The sequence below is a fragment of the Loxodonta africana genome, chromosome 13 (genome assembly GCF_030014295.1).
Source record: "Loxodonta africana isolate mLoxAfr1 chromosome 13, mLoxAfr1.hap2, whole genome shotgun sequence".
Taxonomy (NCBI): Eukaryota; Metazoa; Chordata; class Mammalia; order Proboscidea; family Elephantidae; genus Loxodonta; species Loxodonta africana.
In genome coordinates, this window is record NC_087354.1 from 82,933,795 (window position 1) to 82,955,294 (window position 21,500).

At 37.8% G+C, this 21,500-nt stretch overlaps 1 protein-coding gene across 4 annotated transcripts in view; it reads left to right on the forward strand.

Moving 5' to 3' along the window:
• GRIA2 (glutamate ionotropic receptor AMPA type subunit 2) overlaps nucleotides 1-21,500 on the forward strand; it is a 222,428-nt gene that overhangs the window by 148,696 nt on the left and 52,232 nt on the right. For all 4 annotated transcript variants that reach the window (XM_064267640.1, XM_064267641.1, XM_064267642.1 and 1 more), the window contains one exon: nucleotides 5,206-5,367. In XM_064267640.1, coding sequence (XP_064123710.1) covers nucleotides 5,206-5,367 — 162 coding nt within the window. The remainder of the gene's footprint in view (nucleotides 1-5,205; nucleotides 5,368-21,500) is intronic.

The following is a 21,500-nucleotide window of genomic DNA, read 5'->3' on the forward strand; positions in this document are numbered from 1 at the left end:
ATTCTAACTGCCGACCTGTTGGTTAGCAGCTGAGCTCTTAACCACTGTGCCACCAGGGCTCCTGATTTCCTGTAGATAGATGATCAGTTCTTCATCTGGATTCCTGTCAAATTAAATTATACTGAACATCAGAGTAATTAATTGCATTTTTTTCTCCTTAATATTATAAGAATCAATTTAGAATTATCATCAGGTCTTTTTTTCTCAAGGTAGTTTTTAGATCAGCAATAAAATGAGTTTAAGCCTTTATTGTTATAATGGTTTGTGCTCTTAAATCAATTTGATCCTATTTATATGATTGAGAAGCTTTCCCCTTCCCTGGGGGGGGGGGGGTGCGGGAGTAAGAAAAAGAGGGAGAGAAGTAGAAATTGAGTGAATATTCTAAACAGCAAATTGAGACCCTGAAAAGGCTTCAAATATGGATTTATTTCATGGTTTCTGGAGTATCAGATTGTTAGATCAGAAGATATTATATCTAATAGTGAGGAAAGAGATAATAAAATAACCACTTATAACCAATGAATACTGTTTTTGCTAGAAGGTGGCATCAGAGACTTAAAATATTAAATTTCAAATCTACACTCTGTTGGGAGAAATTGTCCATTTAAGATCAAATTTCTGTTTGGCAATGAAATGGCTAGCTACTATAAAATTTCATTAGGACTTGCCATTATACTATATTAGAGAGATTCTAAATGACTTTCTACCAGAGAAGCAAGGGTTAAAATAGATGAAGCTCTGTAGCTGGTCTCTTCAGAACTACATTCTGTGCAGAGAACATCCTGGATAGTGAGTCCCCTGTGTGATCATGCTATTTGATGAGCAACACAGAGCCACAGTGAAAGCTGTGATCTTTAAAAATGTCCAGATGGAGAATTATATTGGAACATTGAGAAATAATGACAGAAGGTGGCTCATCAATTTGAGGGTTGATTTCTGATGCTAGGAAAAGGGAAAGAATCATTTGAATGACCAGTAAAAAGAAAAAAATAAGATAAAAGAACACAAAGCTAGTTCGTGCTGCCATCATGCTTCTAGAGAGAATTCTACTTAACATTTTATTGAAATTCAAGTTCTGTTTTTCTTTTCCTGAATACTTGATTTCCTCATCGTATGGAACCTCTAGTGACTAGATAGGTTCAAGTTGTCCTGCATAGCCCTTTAATTTCTGAGAATTTAGAGGACACTTGAAAATTTCATTGACATTTAAAATTGAAGGATGCCACCCAAAGTTGATGAGATTTCATCTTCCAAACTCTTGACTGAGTATGCCTCTCTGCTCCCTGTCCAGTGTCTAATGAGTGTTTAAATAGGTGTCTATAAAAGAAAAAAGGTATTGTCTTTGGTGAATTTCCTCAAGAATTGCCAGATGCATGATTAGGCTCCTAAAACATAGGCCATGATTAAGTCCCTGATACAGCATTTAAAAGGATAACTTGTACATAGTGTGATGAAGAAGCATTCATGATGAGATCCAATTCCCATTTCTTCAATCATACTGTTTTATTTGCTTTAATTCTTTAAAAGAGTAATCATTCCACAATGCTGATAACTTCACATGTCTGCATGCTAAAATGTTAGATTTTTACAGATTATTGATGGACATTTACCTTCTGCTTTAAATCTCCCCAAATAAATCCCCAGGAATAACAATGTCAGTTTTAATCTGATGTGTTGTTACTGCCTGTAGGGTTAACTCTTGGCCTCTCTGCTATGATTCATTCTTTTGAAGGTTTTTTTTTGTGTGTATGTGCCTTAGGTGAAAGTTTACAGCTCAAGTTAGTTTCTCATGCAAAAATTTATATATACATTGCTATGTGACCCCAGTTGCTATCCCTATAATATGACTGCACACCCCTCCTTTCCACCCTGGATTTCCCTTGCCCATCCAACCAGCTACTATCCCTTTCTGCCTTCTCATCTCGCCTCCAGACAGGAGCTGCCCATTTAGTCTCCTATATCTACTTGAACTAAGAAACACGCTCTTCATGAGTATCATTTTATATCTTATAGGCCAGTCTAATCTTTGTCTGAAGAGTTGGCTTCAGGAATGGTTTTAGTTCTGGGTTAACAGAAAGTCCGGGGGCCATGTCTTCTGAGGTTTCTCCAGTCTTACTCAGACCATTAAGTCTGGTCTTTTTACTAGAATTAGATTTCTGCATCCCACTTCTCTCCCGTTCCTTCAGGGACTCTCTATTGTGTTTCCTGTCAGGGCGGTCATTGGTGGTAGCCGGACACCATCTAGTTCTAGTCTCAGGGTGATGGAACCTCTGGTTTATGTGGCCCTTTGTCTCTTGGGCTGATATTTTCCTTGTGTCTTTGGTGTTCTTCATTCTCCTTTGTGGAGTTTGTTTGTTTTCTTTCCTCTGTTGCTTCTCACCAAATGGGAAAGTGCGGAGAAGAGAGAGAGAGAGAAAATTATAGAAAAACAGATCCTCACCAGGGCCAGCTCAAAACGCTGTTGAAGGTTTTAGTTGCAAGTGTCCTGCATACTAAAACCACATCCCAGATCCAGTGAAATGACAGTGAGAAAATAAAAATTCTATGAAGCCTTAAAGAAGGAGATTATGGGAAAGGAAATATCAAAAGGTATAAGAGATTATCAAAGTTTTTTCATCTTTTGGTGAATACAATAAAAGTTGAGCAGATGAAGGAGGAATAAGTGAGAAAGACATAGGAGAAAGCAAAAACAAAACATGCCCACAGAGTGGGATGTAGACAAAAGTAAACCTGTTCATTGTGCAGCACCACTACGAGATTCAATCTTGTTGGAACCAAAAAGCCAGGTGAGGTGTGGAGCTAAAAAGGAATCTCTTACTGGTTCCCTGGAAACAGACTGAGATGGGAATTTATGTGCACATTATAAAATAAGTGCTTTTTCAGGAATGAGAGTAAAGGAAACAGGAAAGAGAAAGAAAAGAGTCTAAATAAAAATGTGATTTCAGACGAGATTTGCCTTCAGCCTGCTGTCTTGCAGAGATTTGTTGCATAAAGTGTACCCAGCGTCTCCCAACTTGAGGCAAGGCAGAGGGACTTTTGTATACCAATCCCAGTTAGTCATTGTCATTTTCCAGGGGTATGGCTTCAGTTTCCCAAGGACAGTCCTCAGGGAAATGTGATCCATTGACCAAAACAGGGGCAGCAACTGGAGGACAAGCCTGTTAAAGGTATCCCAGGGAATCTTGTTGGGTTACTAATAGCATCTGCAACAGAGGCTTGATTCAAAGGTTATAGGGAATGATTGGACAGCCGAAGAACTCTCTCTACACAATGCAAACAACCATGTGACTATCAGCCCCAAGTCCCAAGCACCCACCTCCTCTCTAGATAATACTGCTATCTAGAGACTATGAATTGGAGTAGCTCTCAAGACTCAGGCACAGGCTAAATCAGAGCAACTATGTGAAAATCTGCATATGAAAATATGAACCTCTCCACCCCTCAGCGCCCACCCTGTCCCCAGAATTTAGCCAGGCATATGTACCTTATGCAGAGATTGAAGGATTCTTCCCTGAAGAAACTGATGGCCCAGCGCAAAGAATTCCAGATACTGATAAAAATCACCCCACTTCATCATCTACATTATGGTGAGGTATACTAGTCAATGAGCCTTACCCATGAACACAGAGATTTCAAGAAACCTTTAGTTTCTTACTCTTAAACAGCCAAGTATAGTCATGCATTTGGGAGAATTGTTTGGCATGAAAGATAGGGACCAATGTAAACAAACACATAAACAGAAACATGGCAGGAATCGTAAGAAAATGTGTTTTAAAATTGTAATTAATATCTTCAGAGAAATAAAAGAAAATATTTTATCCATAAAAAGAAAAAGGGATGCTATGAGAAAGGAAAAAAAAAAAATTCAGAATAAGAAAGAGCTTTGAGAATGTATTTTCTAAAATATGTAAAATTATGTAAGAGTTTGAAGATAAGTTGAGCAAATCATCCAAATTATTCGACCAAATGACAATACACAAAAATGGGAAAGTAGGGAATCACTAAGGAATCTAGATATTAGCTTAAGGCTTACAGATCTTAATAACAGGCATTCTAGAAAGAGATAATGATGAAAGCAGAATAAAATAATTTATAAAAAAAAAATTCAATGGACAGATTTGTGTCACTTAGTACTGGAAAAATTTCAGTGTTGTAAAGAATTTTGAATCATGGTGTTGTAAAGAATTTTGAATATACTGTGGACTGCCAGAAGAATGAACAAGCCTGTCTTGGAAGAAGTACAGCCAAAGTGCTTGGAGAGACTTTGCCTCCTGTACTTTGGACATATTATTAGGAGGGATCAGTCCCTGGAGAAGGACATCATGCTGGGAGAGTTAGAGGGCCAGCTAAAAGAGGAAGAACTGCAACACGATGGATTGACATGGTGACTGCAACAACTGGCTCAAACATAGCAACAATGCTGAGGATGGGGCAGGACTGGAAGCGATTCCTTCTGTTGTACGTAGGATCGCTGAGTTGAAACCAACTCAATGGTATCTGCACAACAACAGCAACAGCTGTCTCTTAGGGATCCCTGATAGTGCAGTGGTTTAGCACTTGGCTGCTAACCGAAAGGTCTGTGGTTCAAACCCACCAGCCATTCTGTGGTAGAAAGATGTTGCAGCCTGCTCCTGTAAAGATTATAGCCTTGGAAAACCTATGTGGCATTTCTACTCTGCCCTTCATTCAGTGTCACCATGAGTCAGAATTGACTCAGCGGCCACAGGTTTAGTTTTTGGTATTGTCTCTTAAAAGCTAGTAATTTATATCACTTGAGTGAGTGAACAACTTGCTCCCAATATTGTAGCTCTTGGAGAAAAAATGTTAGTAAGTATCTATAAACACATGGAGCTCTGTTGTAGATTCAATAAATAAAACTCATCCTTAACCATGGAAGACCTTTCAATAAAATGGGAAACTTAAGAGTCATGAGTATTCAATGAGCTGATCAATCAATAAATAAGTGTTGATAAAAGAAGCACCGTGATGCTAAAATCACGTTAAGTTCCGGTGAAAGAGCATAGGCTAGTAAGTAGTAAAACAGCATTGGCTAAAAAATACATGAAACATTTCCTGTAGGCTTCTTATCTGTCACATGTTCTCTGAAATATGTAAAACCACAATTTAGGAAGTTATTTGATCAATGTTCGTTTCTGTTTGGTTCACAATAGAAAAAAGCATAACATAAATGTGTTTCATGTCTAGGGTTTTACTGATGGAGACTTATTAAAAATTCAGTTTGGAGGTGCAAATGTCTCTGGATTTCAGATAGTGGACTATGATGATTCCCTGGTATCTAAATTTATAGAAAGATGGTCAACACTGGAAGAAAAAGAGTACCCTGGAGCACACACGACGACAATTAAGGTTGGTTTGCCTTTATTTCTGCTTCTGTCTTTCCTACGAGGTGCAAAAAGGGGTCTGGGAAAATATGAAGGGGTAAAAAAGAGAATAACAGAGTAGATAATGCAATTCAACGTATGACAAACCTACTGATTTCAAAATATATTTTTCATGTTTGAATTAAGAAACAATGAGGGCCTTGCTATTTTCCTTTGCAGTGTTCTACTTCCCTCACACCTGCTTGCTTTCAGTCATTTCTTTACCCACTTTGCTTTCTTCGCTTTTTATTTTTGGTTGAGTGGCTTCTGAACTAGACGCTTGGAATTTGGTGGTAAACGAAAACACAGGATCTGGTGTCAGCCCGCAGTCTAGTGGGGAAAGACGGTGAGTGTGTGGAGAAAGGATACTATGAAGGAATAAACAGCAAACTCCGGGAGACGGAGGTGGAGCAGAAGATTTTAGATAGTTTGCTCTCGGAGAGCCTCTCTGAAAGGGTGATTTTTAAGGTGAGGTCTAAAGGATAAAAAGGAGTCAGTCTACATACTCCTCAGAAAGCTACGTTTGCAATAAATTGAAGAACCATAGATGCCAAGTTGTCCCTAATCCTCAAAAACTTTACTTGTACACACAGAGTCTGTAAGGATATGACCACAAAAATATATATTAATAGCCACTGATGAATAGCCTCTGGGAGACTTCAGGAAGAAGATAGACTCTTTTGGCTTAACTAATGAAAAAAATCATCAGAATGCTTGATGCAATCAAAGGGAATTCTGGAATACTATATGCAGTGCACTGCTCCGATATAAGTGCTACTCAGACTAATCTTTTGCTCCTCAGGGGTTTGGGCGTGCTGAGATCGTCCCTTGTTTATTCACTAAGCTTTCTTGTATGTCCACGGTCATGCGTGTGCTTAACTCCAAATGTTAAATATATCTGTTGTTGAAAGGAAGTTTCCTTTTACATTTGTTGGTAACCTTATTGGGAGCAGAGGGAAGAGTAACACTTGATTAAGAGTGGAGTGAAGAGTGAGTAGGATGAGGTGATATTCTCATTCTTTATGAAAGCAGAAATTTAAGAAAATAAGAGCAAAAGTTGCAAAACGTTTTTGTATATATAGCAACTTTATTTATTTGTGTGGATTTTACCTGAACCAGTCAGGCACAGTGTTATTACAGTTGCTAGCACTATCACAGTTAGGGCTTATTTGGAAGTGACTCCACGGTGATGGGTTTTTTGTTTTTTAATACTTTATAGAGTTAAAAAAATTTTTTTTTTTAGTGGGAAAAAGATACAGTTTTTTGGCTGTAAGTATGCATCTGGCTGTGAGATTGATCCTAGAAAATGATTACAAGCTTTGAAGTTCTCTACTTCGGGGTGTGTAAATAGATTTTAATTTCAAGTCAAAATCAGACAAGTTTTCTGTAGGATGTTAAAGAATAATCCAGAGTTGTTTTTTTTTTTTTTTTTTTTTGTCAAAAAAACCAGATGACTGTGTTTGGTGACCTTGATTGAGATTCAGCATTTATAATATTTAGAATGTGATTTTATGGTGACGCCTTCGTGGAACCAGGCTGCTGAGAAGGCAAAGGGCCACCTAGTCTTTCAGTTTGCACTAATCTGTGTCTCCACCTGTGCTCACTAGAGGTCCAAATGCTGATCCCATCCGTGGAATTTCAGGCATCCATCCGTACAGAGCTGGTGCCGTTTAAGTTCCCTGACGGAGAGAGCATGTGGTATTCATCCTCAAGTGCAGTCATCTTGTTCCTGCTGAATACTCTATTAGTCACCTTGTTGCCACCCACTGCTGCCTGCTGTGGGAGGATGAAAGTCGCCTGTAAGTCGTATTATCATTATTAAAGTTCGTGTGTCATACATCAAAATGCAAAGCAAACATGGGGTACGAGAGATCTTTGGCCCTGTACTCTGTATATTTGTGCCAAAACCTAGTGCTGTGTGGTGACCTTTCTTTGGTCCCTTTCCTTTGTAGCATTTCATCTTCATGGATGCCTCTCTTTTGGTTGCTTCTATCTGTTCTCAGAGTGATCTTGATGGCCCTTCATTGTGGGGTATTGCAAAGAGCACAGCTTTGAGGTTTAAGAACTAGGTTCAGAATCACTGTTTGGCCCTGGGCTCAGCACTCTCTTCTTCACAATGCAGTTGCTGTTAACTACTGTTGCATCACCCCCGACTTAAGGTGACCCGACGCACAACAGAACAAAACATTGTCCAGTTCTGTGCCATTGGACTGCCCATCTCCATGATTGCTTCTGAATAGGACTGTTGTGATCTGTAGGTCATCAGGCCTTTCTTCTTAGTCTAGAAGCTTCGCTGAAACCTGCTCAGTGTCATAGCAACAAGCAGACCTCCTGTGACAGATGGGTGGTGCCTGTGCCTGATGGAGCAACATTATTTATTCATTTCTTCATCCATCCACTTATTCATTGAATAAGTATTTATTGAGTGTCTACTCCATGGCAGGCACTGTTCTAGGTGCTAGAGGTGAGACAAAGTTCTAGTCTTCAAGATTTTATAGACTTCAGACTAGAAACCAGCAATTATCTTGTAATGTAATAAGCATGTTGATTTAAATTATCTTACTGACATCTGAAAACCCGTATATTCAAAACTGGGCTCTTGATTTCCCTCCACCACCCACTTCTCAGCCCCTCTAAACTCCTTCTACAGTTTTTCCTGTCTCAGTTGGTGGAAACTATCTTTTCAGTTGTTGTTTAGGTTGAAAACTTGAAATTGTCCTTGACCTCTCTTTCTCCAAGTTAAAGATGGCAGGAAATTCTGTAGGCTCTGCCTCACTTCTTACCACCTCCTCTGCAGCCACCTTAAATCCAGCCACCATCATTTCTCTCCAAGAATTATTGACATAGTCTCTAAGGTGGTTTCCCTGCTTCCACATTTGCCCCTGTTATCATGTGAAACACTGACATAAATGGGATTATGTTTCTGTTATATTTAAAATCCTCCAATGGCTCCTTATTTCAACCTCTAAGGACTCTCCGTGAAAGCCAAAATTACTCCATGGGCCTTCAAGGCTCTAAACGCTCTGTCACTGAGTGACATGTGACCTCATGTCATGACACTCTTCCCCTTGCTCACTCTGCTTCAGCCAAACTGGCTTCCTTCTTTTCCTTTAGCACACCAGGCATGTTACCACCTTACAGCCCCTGCACTGGGTATTTCTCCTTCTTGAATATCACCTCCTTAAATGTTTACACAGTTAGGCCTCCTCGTCCTTTAAGTCTTTGTTAAAAGGCCATCTTCTCAAGGAAGTCAACAGTAAGCACTCTCTTTAAAAAAGCAGTCTGCTCCACTCGCTGTAGTATTCCCTATTGCCCTTTCCCTACTTCCTTTCTTTTTTTAGTTTTCTAGCAAGCTATAAAAGTGGTGGATACTTATGATTAATTTATTCATTACATTGTTAGTGTCTGTCTACCCTGCTAGAAAGTAAGTTTCATTGTGGCAGGGATTTTTTTAGTTTATTCGCTGTTATATTACAACCTTCTAGGATAAGGCTTGGCACTTATTCTAGAAGTAGCTACTTAATGAAGACCTTCTGCATATATGAACCAAAAAATGAAATAAATAAATTAAATGCATAAATAAAAATAAACCCGTCGCTGTCGAGTTGTTTCCAACTCATAGCCACCCTATAGGACAGAGTAGAACTACCTCATAGGGTTTCCAAGGGATGACTGTGGATTCGAACTGCTGACTTTTTGGTTAGCAGCTGAGTATGAATAGAGGTAAACAAAGGTACCATGATAGAACCTATCAGGAGCACCTAATCCAGATTCCAGAAGTAAGGGAGGGCTTTTGAATGAAGCAATAAAGAAGTTGAGACCTGAAGGGGAGGTGGGTGTTTGGAGAAGTAGAGACGGAACAACGACATCCAGAGAGAAGAAATAGAGTATGTGAAATCTCCGATGAAAGGAAAATATAAATATTCCCGTTAGGCTGGAGGTCGAGTGGGGGTGTTTTGATGAAACTCTGAGGGGTAATACCTTAGAAATATGCAGGACCCAGATCCTGTGGGCTTTGTTGATATACTAAGGTATTTTTGTGTTATTCTGAGAGCAATAGGGAACCGCTAGAGGAGAGTGACATGACTATGGTTTTGATTTACGAAGATTGCTGTGGCTGCCCTGGTGAGAACAGGTTGGAGGGGGTGTGGGTCAAGACAGGGATGGTAGTGATCCGAATTGTGCTTGTGGCATGGGATGGAGCAGAATAGATGGGTTTGCTATATTCACCAACTCCTTCAATGCCTTTGTTTGTAAAATAAGTGGTAATTGCCAAATCACAACCATTTATATAAAATACACTAATACAAATTTCATTGAGAGAAATGTGCGTTAAAAATGAGATCCTGAGGGATAGACTGTGTCATTTGTATCTTACTAGCCCCAAATCTCATACAGTGGTTTGCAAAGAGTAGGTACACAGTAGATATTTGTTGAAATAAAGAGCAATGCACTGGATAGAATGAGTAAACACTTTGAAAATATCAAACACTAGGAAAGAAAAAAAAAAGCCATTATCATTGTAATGAAATATGGCTTACATTTCTGCATTTGCTCTGTCCTTTTGCTCAGCCATGGCAGAAAAACCAAACCAACCAGCTGAACAAACCAGTTCTGACCCATGACAACCCCATGTGTTACACAGTAGAACCACTCCTTGGAGTTTTCTGGGCTGTAATCTTTACCGAAGCAGATCACCAGGCCTTTCTTCTCTGGTGCTGCTGGGGGGTGGTTCAAACACCAACCTCTAGGTTAGCAGCCAACAGCAAACCACTTTTGCCACCCAGGGACCTTGGCAAAAGAGTAGTGGGTTATTTTTCTTAATGACCTGTTGAGTGACTAATAGTCCGACCTGATCCATCAGAGCACCAGCATTTAAAAGAGACAATTAAAGTAGGTATTCTACGCTCCTTAAAAAAAAAAAAAAAAACAATTCAGAAAGAAGCAGGTCATAAAGATGATTTGCCACTATCTTAAAAACATTTTACAAATCTTTCCATTTTTAGATAGATATTTAGTGTTTCCAGTGTCTCCAACAGCCACACGCAAGCCCTGACTATTCATTCTAACTTTTGGTATAATAGCCTCAATCCTGCTGTTGTTTCTCGGATATCCTGCTGCTGCTGAGGAATTCGACGATAAGACCCAACTGACATTTGTGTAGCACTTGACAGAATGGCTTTCCTACAAGAAACTCATTTTACTCTGGAAGCCATTTAAAGCACAGACTCAAACTTTATTAATTGCTGTCCTAAGAGTTATTAGGCCCTTCTGAAAATTAGTATAACATTTTTCCATCCAGTAATTAGTGCCTTGTGTTAAATAGCACCCTGGGGACCAAATAGAATTAATTCTGCTTTTTCAGTGTCTTAACTGACCAAAACTGCCGCTGACACGTTGGCATCCCAACTTCTGGTGTGCAAACCTTCTGCCACACCACGGCCTAGAGACTGAGCGTGCTTACTTCTTTGTATGTTAGAGTTTAAAAGACATGTGTATGTGACTGAAACAAACTCATATATTAAACATTCTGTATTGATACAATTACATATTTTATAAAATTTTATAAAGTAATTAGCAAAGTAATATACCATTTAAGTATATGTTACAACATTTGAGACATAAAGATGCATTACTAATATTTCTAAGTATCATGCAGGATATTGGGGCCCATTTTTTATTTCCATGTTTCTTTATCTGTAACAAGTTGGAGGTGATTTCTACCAAATCTGTAATACCATGATTATCTGAAATGCTAATTTAGTCACTCAATAATGCATGCATTAACATTTAAAGTGTTCCTGAATCTTTGACACTTCTTGTGGTTGTTCCATCTCTCAAAGGCTGTAGTGATGTGTAGGCAAACATATTTGATCTCTGGGTACTAAAGTCGAGTTCAAATTAGCCTGGGCAATATTTGTTTTCTTTTACATAGGTTATAAAAAATAAGGAACTGCCACATTTTTAGAAGATTCCTAGAAGTGAGACAAGGCAAGGAGAGGAATTTATGCTACCAACAAAATATAAGCTCTGTCATTAGGGAAGCCTTTTCCTAGGGGTGAATCAAAACAAGATACTGTCTTGAATATCTTTTTTCCACCTTGATTAATCTGACTAGCTTTTCCCAGAAATCTGAGTTCTTAAGGAATCCTAAAGGCTCTGAATGCAAGTCTTGGTCCTTAAATAAGATTTTCAGTCAGGGTCAAGGCCAGTCTGGAGAATTTATTCTACAATATACTGTTTTTAATGGATTCCTTTTACATTAATGTCCTTTCTTCACAGTGGATTAAAAATTATTTGGATTATTCCTAGAGAATAATAAAGCAAGCTGATTTGGGCTTCTGGCCAATGGAGCTGTCTTCTCAACCTTGGAAAATGTGATACTTACACCCTTACCAAGGGTGTTGAGTTTTTATGAAGATTTTATGCCTTTATACAACGTAGTTTCAAAGGGCACATGTTTAAAATGCTTTACAGTAAATTAAAGATGACCTTATCACAGACAGCTTTTTCCAGAGGGTGGACTGCAGTTGAATTTGAAATTAAGACAAGTGAATAATATTAAGTTTATAATGTATTTACTAGTACTATTCTTTTTCTTATGGCTCTTTTTGATACGTGGTCATTGCTGAAAATTTTAAAACAAAAAGTGGGCTTCCTAAAAATTTGTTCTGTAGGCTTACTTGTTTTGCATCCAGCTCACCATTTTTGATCCTGTTGATACTTATTGTGTAAAATGAGGAAACTGAGAAACATATTGTATAAGATTCTCTCGATAAATATGCTTCAGGGTATACTAATTTTAACTAATTGTTGCTATTTTAAAAATAAGTCTAAAATTTACCAACCCATTAAACTTTTAGCATACACAAAACCCTATTTTTATGCATAAAAATGGCAATTAGTTTGGGCAGTGCTGAGTAAAAAAAGTGAAACAGTAATTTGTGTGTGTGTGTGTGTGTGTTTTAGGTAGAAGTTTAACAGTGCAAATTAGTTTTACATTCAAAAATTTATACACAAATTGTTTTGTGACATTGGTTACAATCCCTGCAATGTGTCAGCACTGTCTCCCTTTCCCTTTACACCTTGGGTTCCCCATGTCCATTCCTCCAGGTTTCCTATCCCCTACTGCTCCTTATCTTTGCTTTTGGGCAGGTGTTGCCCATTTGGTCTCTTACATTTGCTTGAACTAAGAAGCACATTCCTCACCTGTGCTATTTATATTGTTTGTTTTGTGGGCCTATCTAATCTTGTCTAAAAAGTGGGCTTTGAATTTCGTGATTTGATATTTATTCTACATTTTTCTCCTGCTTTGTCTGGGACTCTATTGTGATACCTGTCAGAGCAGTTGTGTTGGTAGCCGGGCACTATCTAGTTCTTCTGGTCTCAGGCTGGTGGAGACGGTAGTTCATGTGATCCTTTCGTCCATTATGCTGATATTTTCCTGTGTCTTTTTTGGGTTGGTTTTCTTTATTCTCCTTTGCTCTGGACAGGATGGGACCAGTAGATGTACCTTAGATGGCTGCTTGCAAGCTTTTAGGACCGCAGATGCTACTCACTGAAGCAGAATGTAGAATATTTTCTTTATGAACTATTTTATGCCAGTTGACCTAGATGTCCCCAGAGACTATGGTCCCCAGCCCTCAGCCCCAGCAACTCGATCTCTCAAGGTGTCTGGATGTGTCTAGGAGCCCTGGTAGTGCAGGGGTTAAGCACTCAGCTGCCAATTGAAAGGTCAACAGTTCAAACCCAGCCTATCTGTGGGAGAAAAATGTGGCCGTCTGCTCCTGTAAAGATCACTATGAGTCAGAATTCACTCAATGACAGTGGGTTTGGTTTGGAGCCCTGGTGGCATAGTGGTTAAGAGTTTGGCTGCTAATCAAAAGGCCAGCAATTGAAATAAACCAGCCGCTCCTTGGAAACCCTGGGGGGCAGCTCTACTCTGTCCTATAGGGTCACTATGAGTTGAAATCTGCTCGACAGCAACTGGTTTGGTTTTTCTTTTTTGGTAGGAACCTTCTATGACTTTGCCTTGATGAACTTGTGCTGATATTCCCTATATTGCCTGTTGTCTTCCCCTTTCTAAAGTTGACACTTGTCTGTTATCTGGTTAGTGATTTCCTCTCCTCATCCCTCCTCACTTCTTAACCATTAAAGATTGTTATCTGTGCGGAAACCTTCTCTTGAGTTTTTATACTAGTGGTCTCATACAATATTTGTCCTTTTTGTGATTGACTTATTTCCCTCAGCATAAAACCCTCTAGATTTATCCATGTCATGAGATGTTTCAAGGATTCATTATTCTTTATCATTGCATAGTATTCCATTTTGTCTATGTACCGTAATTTATTTATCCATTCATGTGTTGATGGGTACTTAGGTTGTTTCCATCTCTTTGCTATTGTAAATAATGCCTTAATGAACATTGGTGTACATATGTCTATTTGTGTGATGGCTCTTATTTAGCTAGGATGTATTCCTAGGAGTAAGATAGCTGGATATCTTCATATTTCTGTTTCTTGCTTTTTAAGGAGGTGCCATATCATTTTCCATAGTGGTTGTACCATTTTGCAGCCCCACCAACAGAGTATAAGAGTTCAAATCTCTCTGAAACCTCTCCAGCATTTGTTATTTTCTGCATTTTTGACTAGTGCCAGTATTGCTGAGTCGAGATGGTATCTTCTTACAGTTTTGATTTGGATTTCTCTAGTGGCTTATGATCCTGAAAGTTTCCTCACCTGTCTGTTAGCCGCCTGAATGTCTTCTTTGGTGGAGTGTCTGTTTATATTCTTTACTTCTTTTTTAATTGTATTATTTGTATTTTTTCTTGTTGAGGTGTGAAGTATTTCATAAATTTTAGAAATCAGACCATTGTTGGATATGTCGTAGCCAAAAAATTTTTCCCAGTCTGTAGGTTCTCTTTTTAGTCTTCTGGTGAAGTTTTTTGATGAGATTATGTGTTTATCTTCTGATTTTTGTACATTGTTAGTTATGGTTTGTATATGTTTATGCTGTGTATTAGGGGCCCTATTGCTGTCCCTATTTTTTCTTCCATGATTTTTACAATTTTAAGTTGTATATTTAGGTCTTTGATCCATTTCAAGTTAGTTTTTGTGTATGGTGTGAGGTATGAATCCTGTTGCTTTTTAATTTTTTTTTTTTTTTTTACAGCTGGACATCCAGTTATACCAGCACTACTTGTTACAGAGATTGTCTTTTCCCCACTTAATGGACTTTCGCCCTTTGTCAAATATCAGCTGCCTGTGGATGGATGGATTTACATCTTGGTTCTCAGTTCTATTCCACTGGTCTATATGTCTATGTTTGACTACCCTGACTATATAGTAGGTTCTTTGATCAGGTAGTGTGAAGCCTCCCACTTTGTTCTTCTTCAGTTATGCTTTACTTATCTGGGTCCACTTCCCTTTCCATATAAAGTTGTTAGTTTCTCCATCTCATGAAGGAATGATGTTGTGATTTGGATCAGGATTGCATTATATCTGTAGATCGCTTTGTGTAGTATTGACATTTTCACAATGTTGCATCTTCTTATCCGTGAGAATGGTATATTTTTACATTTATGTAGGTCTCTTTTGGTTTCTTGCAATTGTGTTTTATAGTTTTCTTTGTAAAGATGGGTATTTTATGTCCAGGGTTAGATTTTTTCCTAAGTATTTTATCTTTTGGGGGGCTATTATAAATGGTATTGATTTCCTGATTTCCTTTTTGAAGTTCTCTTTGTTGGTGTAGAGGAATCCAATGGATTTTTAATGTTAATCTTGTGTCCTGCTACCTTGCTGAAACCTTCTATTAGCTCCAGTGGCTTTCTTGTGAAATCTTTGGGGTTTTCTATGTATAGGATCATATCATCTGCGAATAGGGATAGTTTTACCTCTTCCTTCCCAATTTGGATGCCCTTTATTTCTTGGTGCTGTGGCAGTATAGTAGTTAAGAGCTTGGCTGCTAACCAAAGGGTTGGTGGTTCAAATCCACCAGCTGCTCCTTGGAAACCTTATGGAACAGTTCTGCTGTATCTATAGGGTTGCTATGAGTCAGAATTAACTTGAAGGCAATGGTTTTTTTTTTATTGCTCTAGCTAGGACTTCCAGCACAATGTCAAATAAGAGCGGTGATAAAGGCATACCGTCTGGTTCCCGTTCTCAATGGGAATGGCTTCTGTCTCTCTCCACTGAGAATAAGACTGGCTGTTGATTTTGTATAAATCCCTTTTATTATGTCAAGAAATTTCCCTTGTATTTCTATTTTGCTGAGAGTCTTTATCAGGAATGGGTTTTGGACTTTGTCAAATGCCTTTTCGGTGTCCCTTGAGATATCATGTGATTCTTTTCATTTATTTTATTTTTGTGGTGGATTATGCTGTTTGATTTTCTAATGTTGAGCCTTGTATGCCTGGTATGAATCACACTTGGTCATATGTATTATTTTTTTGATATGCTGTTGAATTCTATTGGCTCAAATATTGTTGAGAATTTTTTGTCTGTATTCATGAGGGATATTGGCCTGTTGTTTTCTTTTTTTGTGGTGTCCCTGCCTCGCTTTGGTATCAGGGTTATGCTGGCTTCATAGAATGAATTTGGGAGTATTCTTTCTTTTTCTGTGCTCTGAAATAGTTTGAGTAGTATTGGCGTGAGCTCTTTTCTGAATATTTGGTAGAATTCCCCAGTGAGGCCATCCTGGCCTGGTTTTTTTTTGGTTATGATTTTTTTCATTGCCTTTTAAATGTTTTCTTTTGTTATGGGTCTGTTTGGTTTTTTGACCTCAGTTTGTGTTAGTTTAGGTAGGCAGTGTGTTTCTAGAAATGTGTCCATTTCCTCCAGGTTTTTAAGTTTGTTGGAATAGAAACAGGACTTTTTTACTGCAAGATTTCTTAGGACCTGATTCTCAGTGTAAGAATTATTTTTTGAACACTCTGAACCACAGAACTCTATATTTGTGGAGCAGAATAGTGGTTTTCAAAAACATGATGAAATCAAGCCTGTTTTATACCAACACAAACTGTTGGTCAATAACTTACATCATTAGCATATTTTACAACTTGCCAAGATTCTCATTTCCTATACATATACATTTTTGATGTGATATTTTGCCAACTAGGATAACGAACCATGCTGGTGTGCCCAGGACTAAGGGGTTTCCCAGGATTTGAAACTTTCTGTTCTAAAACCAGGACAGTTCCAGGCAAGCCAGGAGAATTGGCCACCCTCATTACCTCAGAACCAGAGATCTGGATACAAATTTCTTCTCTGTCACATTATTTTTGTGACCCTGGGTAAAACAAAATTTTATAACTTGGAGTCTTCCTCTGTAAAATTAGAATAAAAATATTGCTGCACAGGATATTTTGGGAAGAACTTACTAGGAAATGATCTAGCTCAGGTTTGGCACATGTAGAACTAGACAGACAAATTCTTTCTTTTTTTCCTTACTTACTTTTCCAAAATTCCTGTGAGGTAGACAGAACAGACATTGCCCTTCTTATTTTACCTATGAAAATCCTTAACCCTTTGCTGTCAAGTCAGTTCAGACTCATGGCCACCCCATGTGTTACAGAGCAGAACTGCTCTATAGGATTTTGTTGGCTGTTACCTTTAAGGAAGCAGATATCAGACTTTTTTATCGGTAGCACCAGTGAGCGGATTTTAACCACCCATCTTTAGGCTAGTAGTTGAACACAAACCATTTGTGACATCTAGCGACCTTTCAGAAAATTTAGGCTTAGATGGTTTCGTTAACTTGCCCAAGGCAGCAGAGGAGAGTTTATGCTCTATCTTCTGAGTCCCTGGAGAGACCAGTGGTTAATGTGGTCAGTTGTTAATCGAAGGTCGGAAGTTTGTATCTACACAGAGGCACCTTGGAAGGTAGGCCTAGAGGTCTACTTCTGAAAAATCAGCCACTGAAAACCCTGTCCATCACAGTTCTAGTCTAACACATGGGGTCACCATGGGTCAGAACTGATTTGATGGGAAATTTTTTTTTCCTGATGTTCTAAATGCAATGTTTTCTAAACTATGCTTAACTAAATTTCAACTGTCAAGGAAAATTTAAAAATTGTACAATCATAGAAATTTTGCAACATTATTATAGAACCAAAAGTACTTCTTATGTGAAAGAATTCTTTTGTTTTTTCATGATGTGGGTAACATATGTTTAGGAATAGGTACAATCATTATGGTAATGCATACAACTTTATATTAGAGCCTATTTATCTTCTCTTTGTTTACTCATTAAATTGTGAAGCATACACATAGCTTCTTTATAGCCTTTTTTTGTTTTTGTTTCTTTTTATTTTGTGGCTATCAGAATGCTGTTTTGGGGTCTGAGTGATTATAGCAATGTGTTATTGAATGGTTTGTCTGATGACTATTGGACATAACAAACATGTCTATAATGAGTGTTTTATCTTTTGGAAAATAAGTCTTAATAAATATGCATTTAGAATGGAATAAAAAGCCCATTTGGAAAATAGGCTATGAAAACACTTTCACATATTTCTTCTCAAAATGTGGATATTATGTGATTGTGATCTAGCACTGCAAACATAATGGCCCCCCACTGAAACGTAACTTTCCAAACTTAGCTGAGGAATTTCACAGAACATAAAGAGGACAGAGGTAAAACACTTGTTTTCAAAGAAGGAGCTAGCTACATTGCCATGATGTTTTCTTCAAATTAATTTAAATCTAGTTACTAAAAAAAAAAAAAATTTTTTTTTTTTTAGTTTAGTGAATGGTGGAAACCCTGTTGGCCTAGTGGTTAAGTGCTACAGCTGCTAACCAAAAGGTCGACAGTTCAAATCCACCAGGCAATCCTTGGAAACTCTATGGGGGCAGTTCTACTCTGTCCTATAGGGACGCTATGAGTCGGAATTGACTCGACGGCACTGGGTTTTTTTTTTTTTTTTTTTTTTTTTGGTTTTAGTGAATGGTAAAGTAAAACTGAAATATTTAACTATCCAATCAAAAATGTAAACATATATTTTGTTTAGAAAATTTGATGAGCCACATGTGCAGACCATAAACAAAAAGGAACTCTGGGTACAGAGGCTGCTGATTTTCTCTCAGCCCAGAACTGTTGCTATGATTGTGACTTTTAATTTAGAATGATAACGAGTTGGAAACTTGATTAGATTTGAACATGCGAAAAAGGTAGGAAGGATTTTTCTTTTTGGCGGGCACATGCTGTGGATCATATTCATTATATGCTGCCTGAACCTAAATGCTTTTAGTTCATTCAACCTAATCTTATTTTTTTTTAATGTAGTTCACACGTACTTATGGACTTCTGAATCATTTAGTAGATGCCTTCATAGATTTCTCATACTAATGTGAGCAAACTGGCTCAATGAAGGTTTTGGATTCTAGTTGTTACCATAATTGCTTAATACAATTTGCAGTGTTTCTTTTTCTTTCTCTCCCATTTTTTTTTTTTATTGTGTATCCTATGTGTTTAATTACAGTTTTGTCTCCTATTCGGTAACCTAGACTTTATAGAAAGAATTACATTGGCAGTGAACTGAATTCTGTATAAGAAAACAAGTTAATCCACACTTCTTTTCCTTTAGGAGAATAGAAACAAACATGTAAGTAGGGTAGATATATCCTGATGTGATATTTCCTATTTGCTCCAAAGAGTCTTTTATTAAATAGATGTGCTTCAAAACAATGCCCATGATAAAATACTTTTTTTTTTTTTTTAATAAAACGATACACGGATAGTATAGAATATTTGGAAAAGAATGTTACCTCCCTGTTACTATAATCATTTTGGTTTGTTCCTTCCTTTTTTTGTTGAAAGGTTTTAACCTGTTTTTTTTTCTCTATTTCTTCAGTTGAAAATTTTGATCTTAATTTAATTGTAATAATGTTTTCCACTTATTTTATTATAAGCATTGTTTATGCTGTACATAACCTTTATTAGTATCAGCTTTTAATACCTGTGTAATAATTCTTAAAGACAGTAAGCATAGTTTATTTAAACGTCCCTATATTGTCAGAAATGTAGGTTGTTTCCATTTTTGGGTATTACAAATAATAGTGAAATTAATATCTTTGCATGAAAATTCTGTTTTCCTAGTATAAAACCAAACCCACTGCCATTGAGTCAAATCTCACTCATAGTGACTTTATCGGATAGAGTAGAACTGCCCCATAGAGTTTCCAAGGAGCAGCTGGTGGATTCAAACTACTGACCTTTTGGTTGGCAGATGTAGCTCTTTAACCACTATGCCACCAGGGTTTCATTTTGGGTTCAGGAGTATAATCTGCCTAATGGATCTCAGCATAGTATATGTATCATCATTTCTTGCCTCTACGGCACCATCAGGGCTCCATTTTAAACCAGACAGATCCAAATAAAACCATTCCCATTTCTTCCAAAACCTACAACCGTTTCCTTTAAAGCTGGTGGGGTAGTGGCTAAGAGCTACATCTGCTAACAAAAGGTTAGCAGTTTGAATCCACTAGGCGCTCCTTGGAAACTCCATGGTGCAGTTCTACTCTATCCTATAGGGTTGCTATGAGTGGGAATCGACTCGATGGCAATGGATTTGTTTTTTTTGGTTAGTTTGAGATATCTGTGGGCAACTAAAGTGAAACCATCCTGGAGACACTTAAATATGTAGAGAAAGACTCAGACATTGGCCTGCCGGTGGCATCGCTTAACCAATAGCAAATGAAAAGAAATTCTAGAAAGAAAATTTAGAGATATATCTGAATATCTTATCACCATTAAAACACTCAGTCACAGTGCAAGAAGCCTCACAACTGTCTCTTTCTTTTCTTTATTCCTCCCTAGCTCTCTCAAGTTGATTCATTTATATGATAAAATAAAAGCAATTCAACTAAACTAAACTAAATCATGCAAAGATTAAATGAATGATAACTGCACCCTCATCCATTTTAGTGTAAAAATGGAGGCTTAAAGCATATCCATTACTGTGGAGGAGATAAATCACACCACATAAACTGTTTCCCCATTTGCCTTAGTCAAAGATATTTCATATTTAAAAAAAAAAAAAAACTGAAACAGGACAAACATTTATTCACCATAGGACTAACTTATAACAATACAATAGGTATATTGCAACTATCTGTTTATACAGTAAAACCTGTGTAAGGCAGAAATCTGTCAGAGAAGGAAAACTCAAATATTTTCCAGCAATAGAGGGCGATAAAAAAATGTTAAGACCACACCCTGTCAAAAGCAGAGAACGTGCCAAACCCAGAAAAACAAGGCAGTCCCATCGAGTTTCCCTCTCACAGATTTCACTGTTTTATGTTTTCTTTAGAATGGACAAAATAGGATTCCCATAAGAAAAGGGACCATATCAAGATCTGACCTTCTTTTTTTCCTTCCTTTTTTTTTTTTTTTATTCCTTGCTTCTTTCCTTCCTTTCTTTAAGTCTCTTCCATTTACCTGGTCCTGTCCTGGACTCTGAGACTTCAGTCTTGACAGACAAGTTCTCTACTAGAGAGGCTAGATAACACGTAAGCAAGATAATCGGATACACATAAAAACTATGAAAAAAATCAGCATGGTCATATGAAGGAGACTTATGGGAAGCGGGCTAGACAAGGAGCACATCACTGAGGAGCTAATGTGTGAGCATATGGATGGTATTTAAAGCCATGGACTGGGTTAGATCACTTCGTGAAAGCAAAAGAAGGCTGATGTGGAGATGCAAGTTTAGAAAATTCCTCTCAATGAATGTTTCTTTGAAGGAAACAAAAAATGGGGTGGAAATCTGAAGGTGGTATGGGGCTAAGAAGTGTGTGTGTGTATGAGTGTGTATGTATGTATAAATAAGAATATAGTCACATAATTTAAAGGCAGGTAATATGGCTGTTGAATTATTGATAGAAATGATCTAGCAGTGAGAGAAAAAAAGACTGATGCAGGATATTGAAGGAGTAATTGAAGAAACAATACACTTAAGAAGATTAGAGGGATGGGGTTCAGTGCACAGCTAGAGAGGTTGTTCTGAGGTAGGATTGTGGCCACCCCATGTGCTGCTCAGGAGGGAAACAGAGAACATGGGGAGCTGGGTAGTTTTGAGGTTGAAATATAAGGGGGTTCTTGTATGATGGATTTTATTTTATC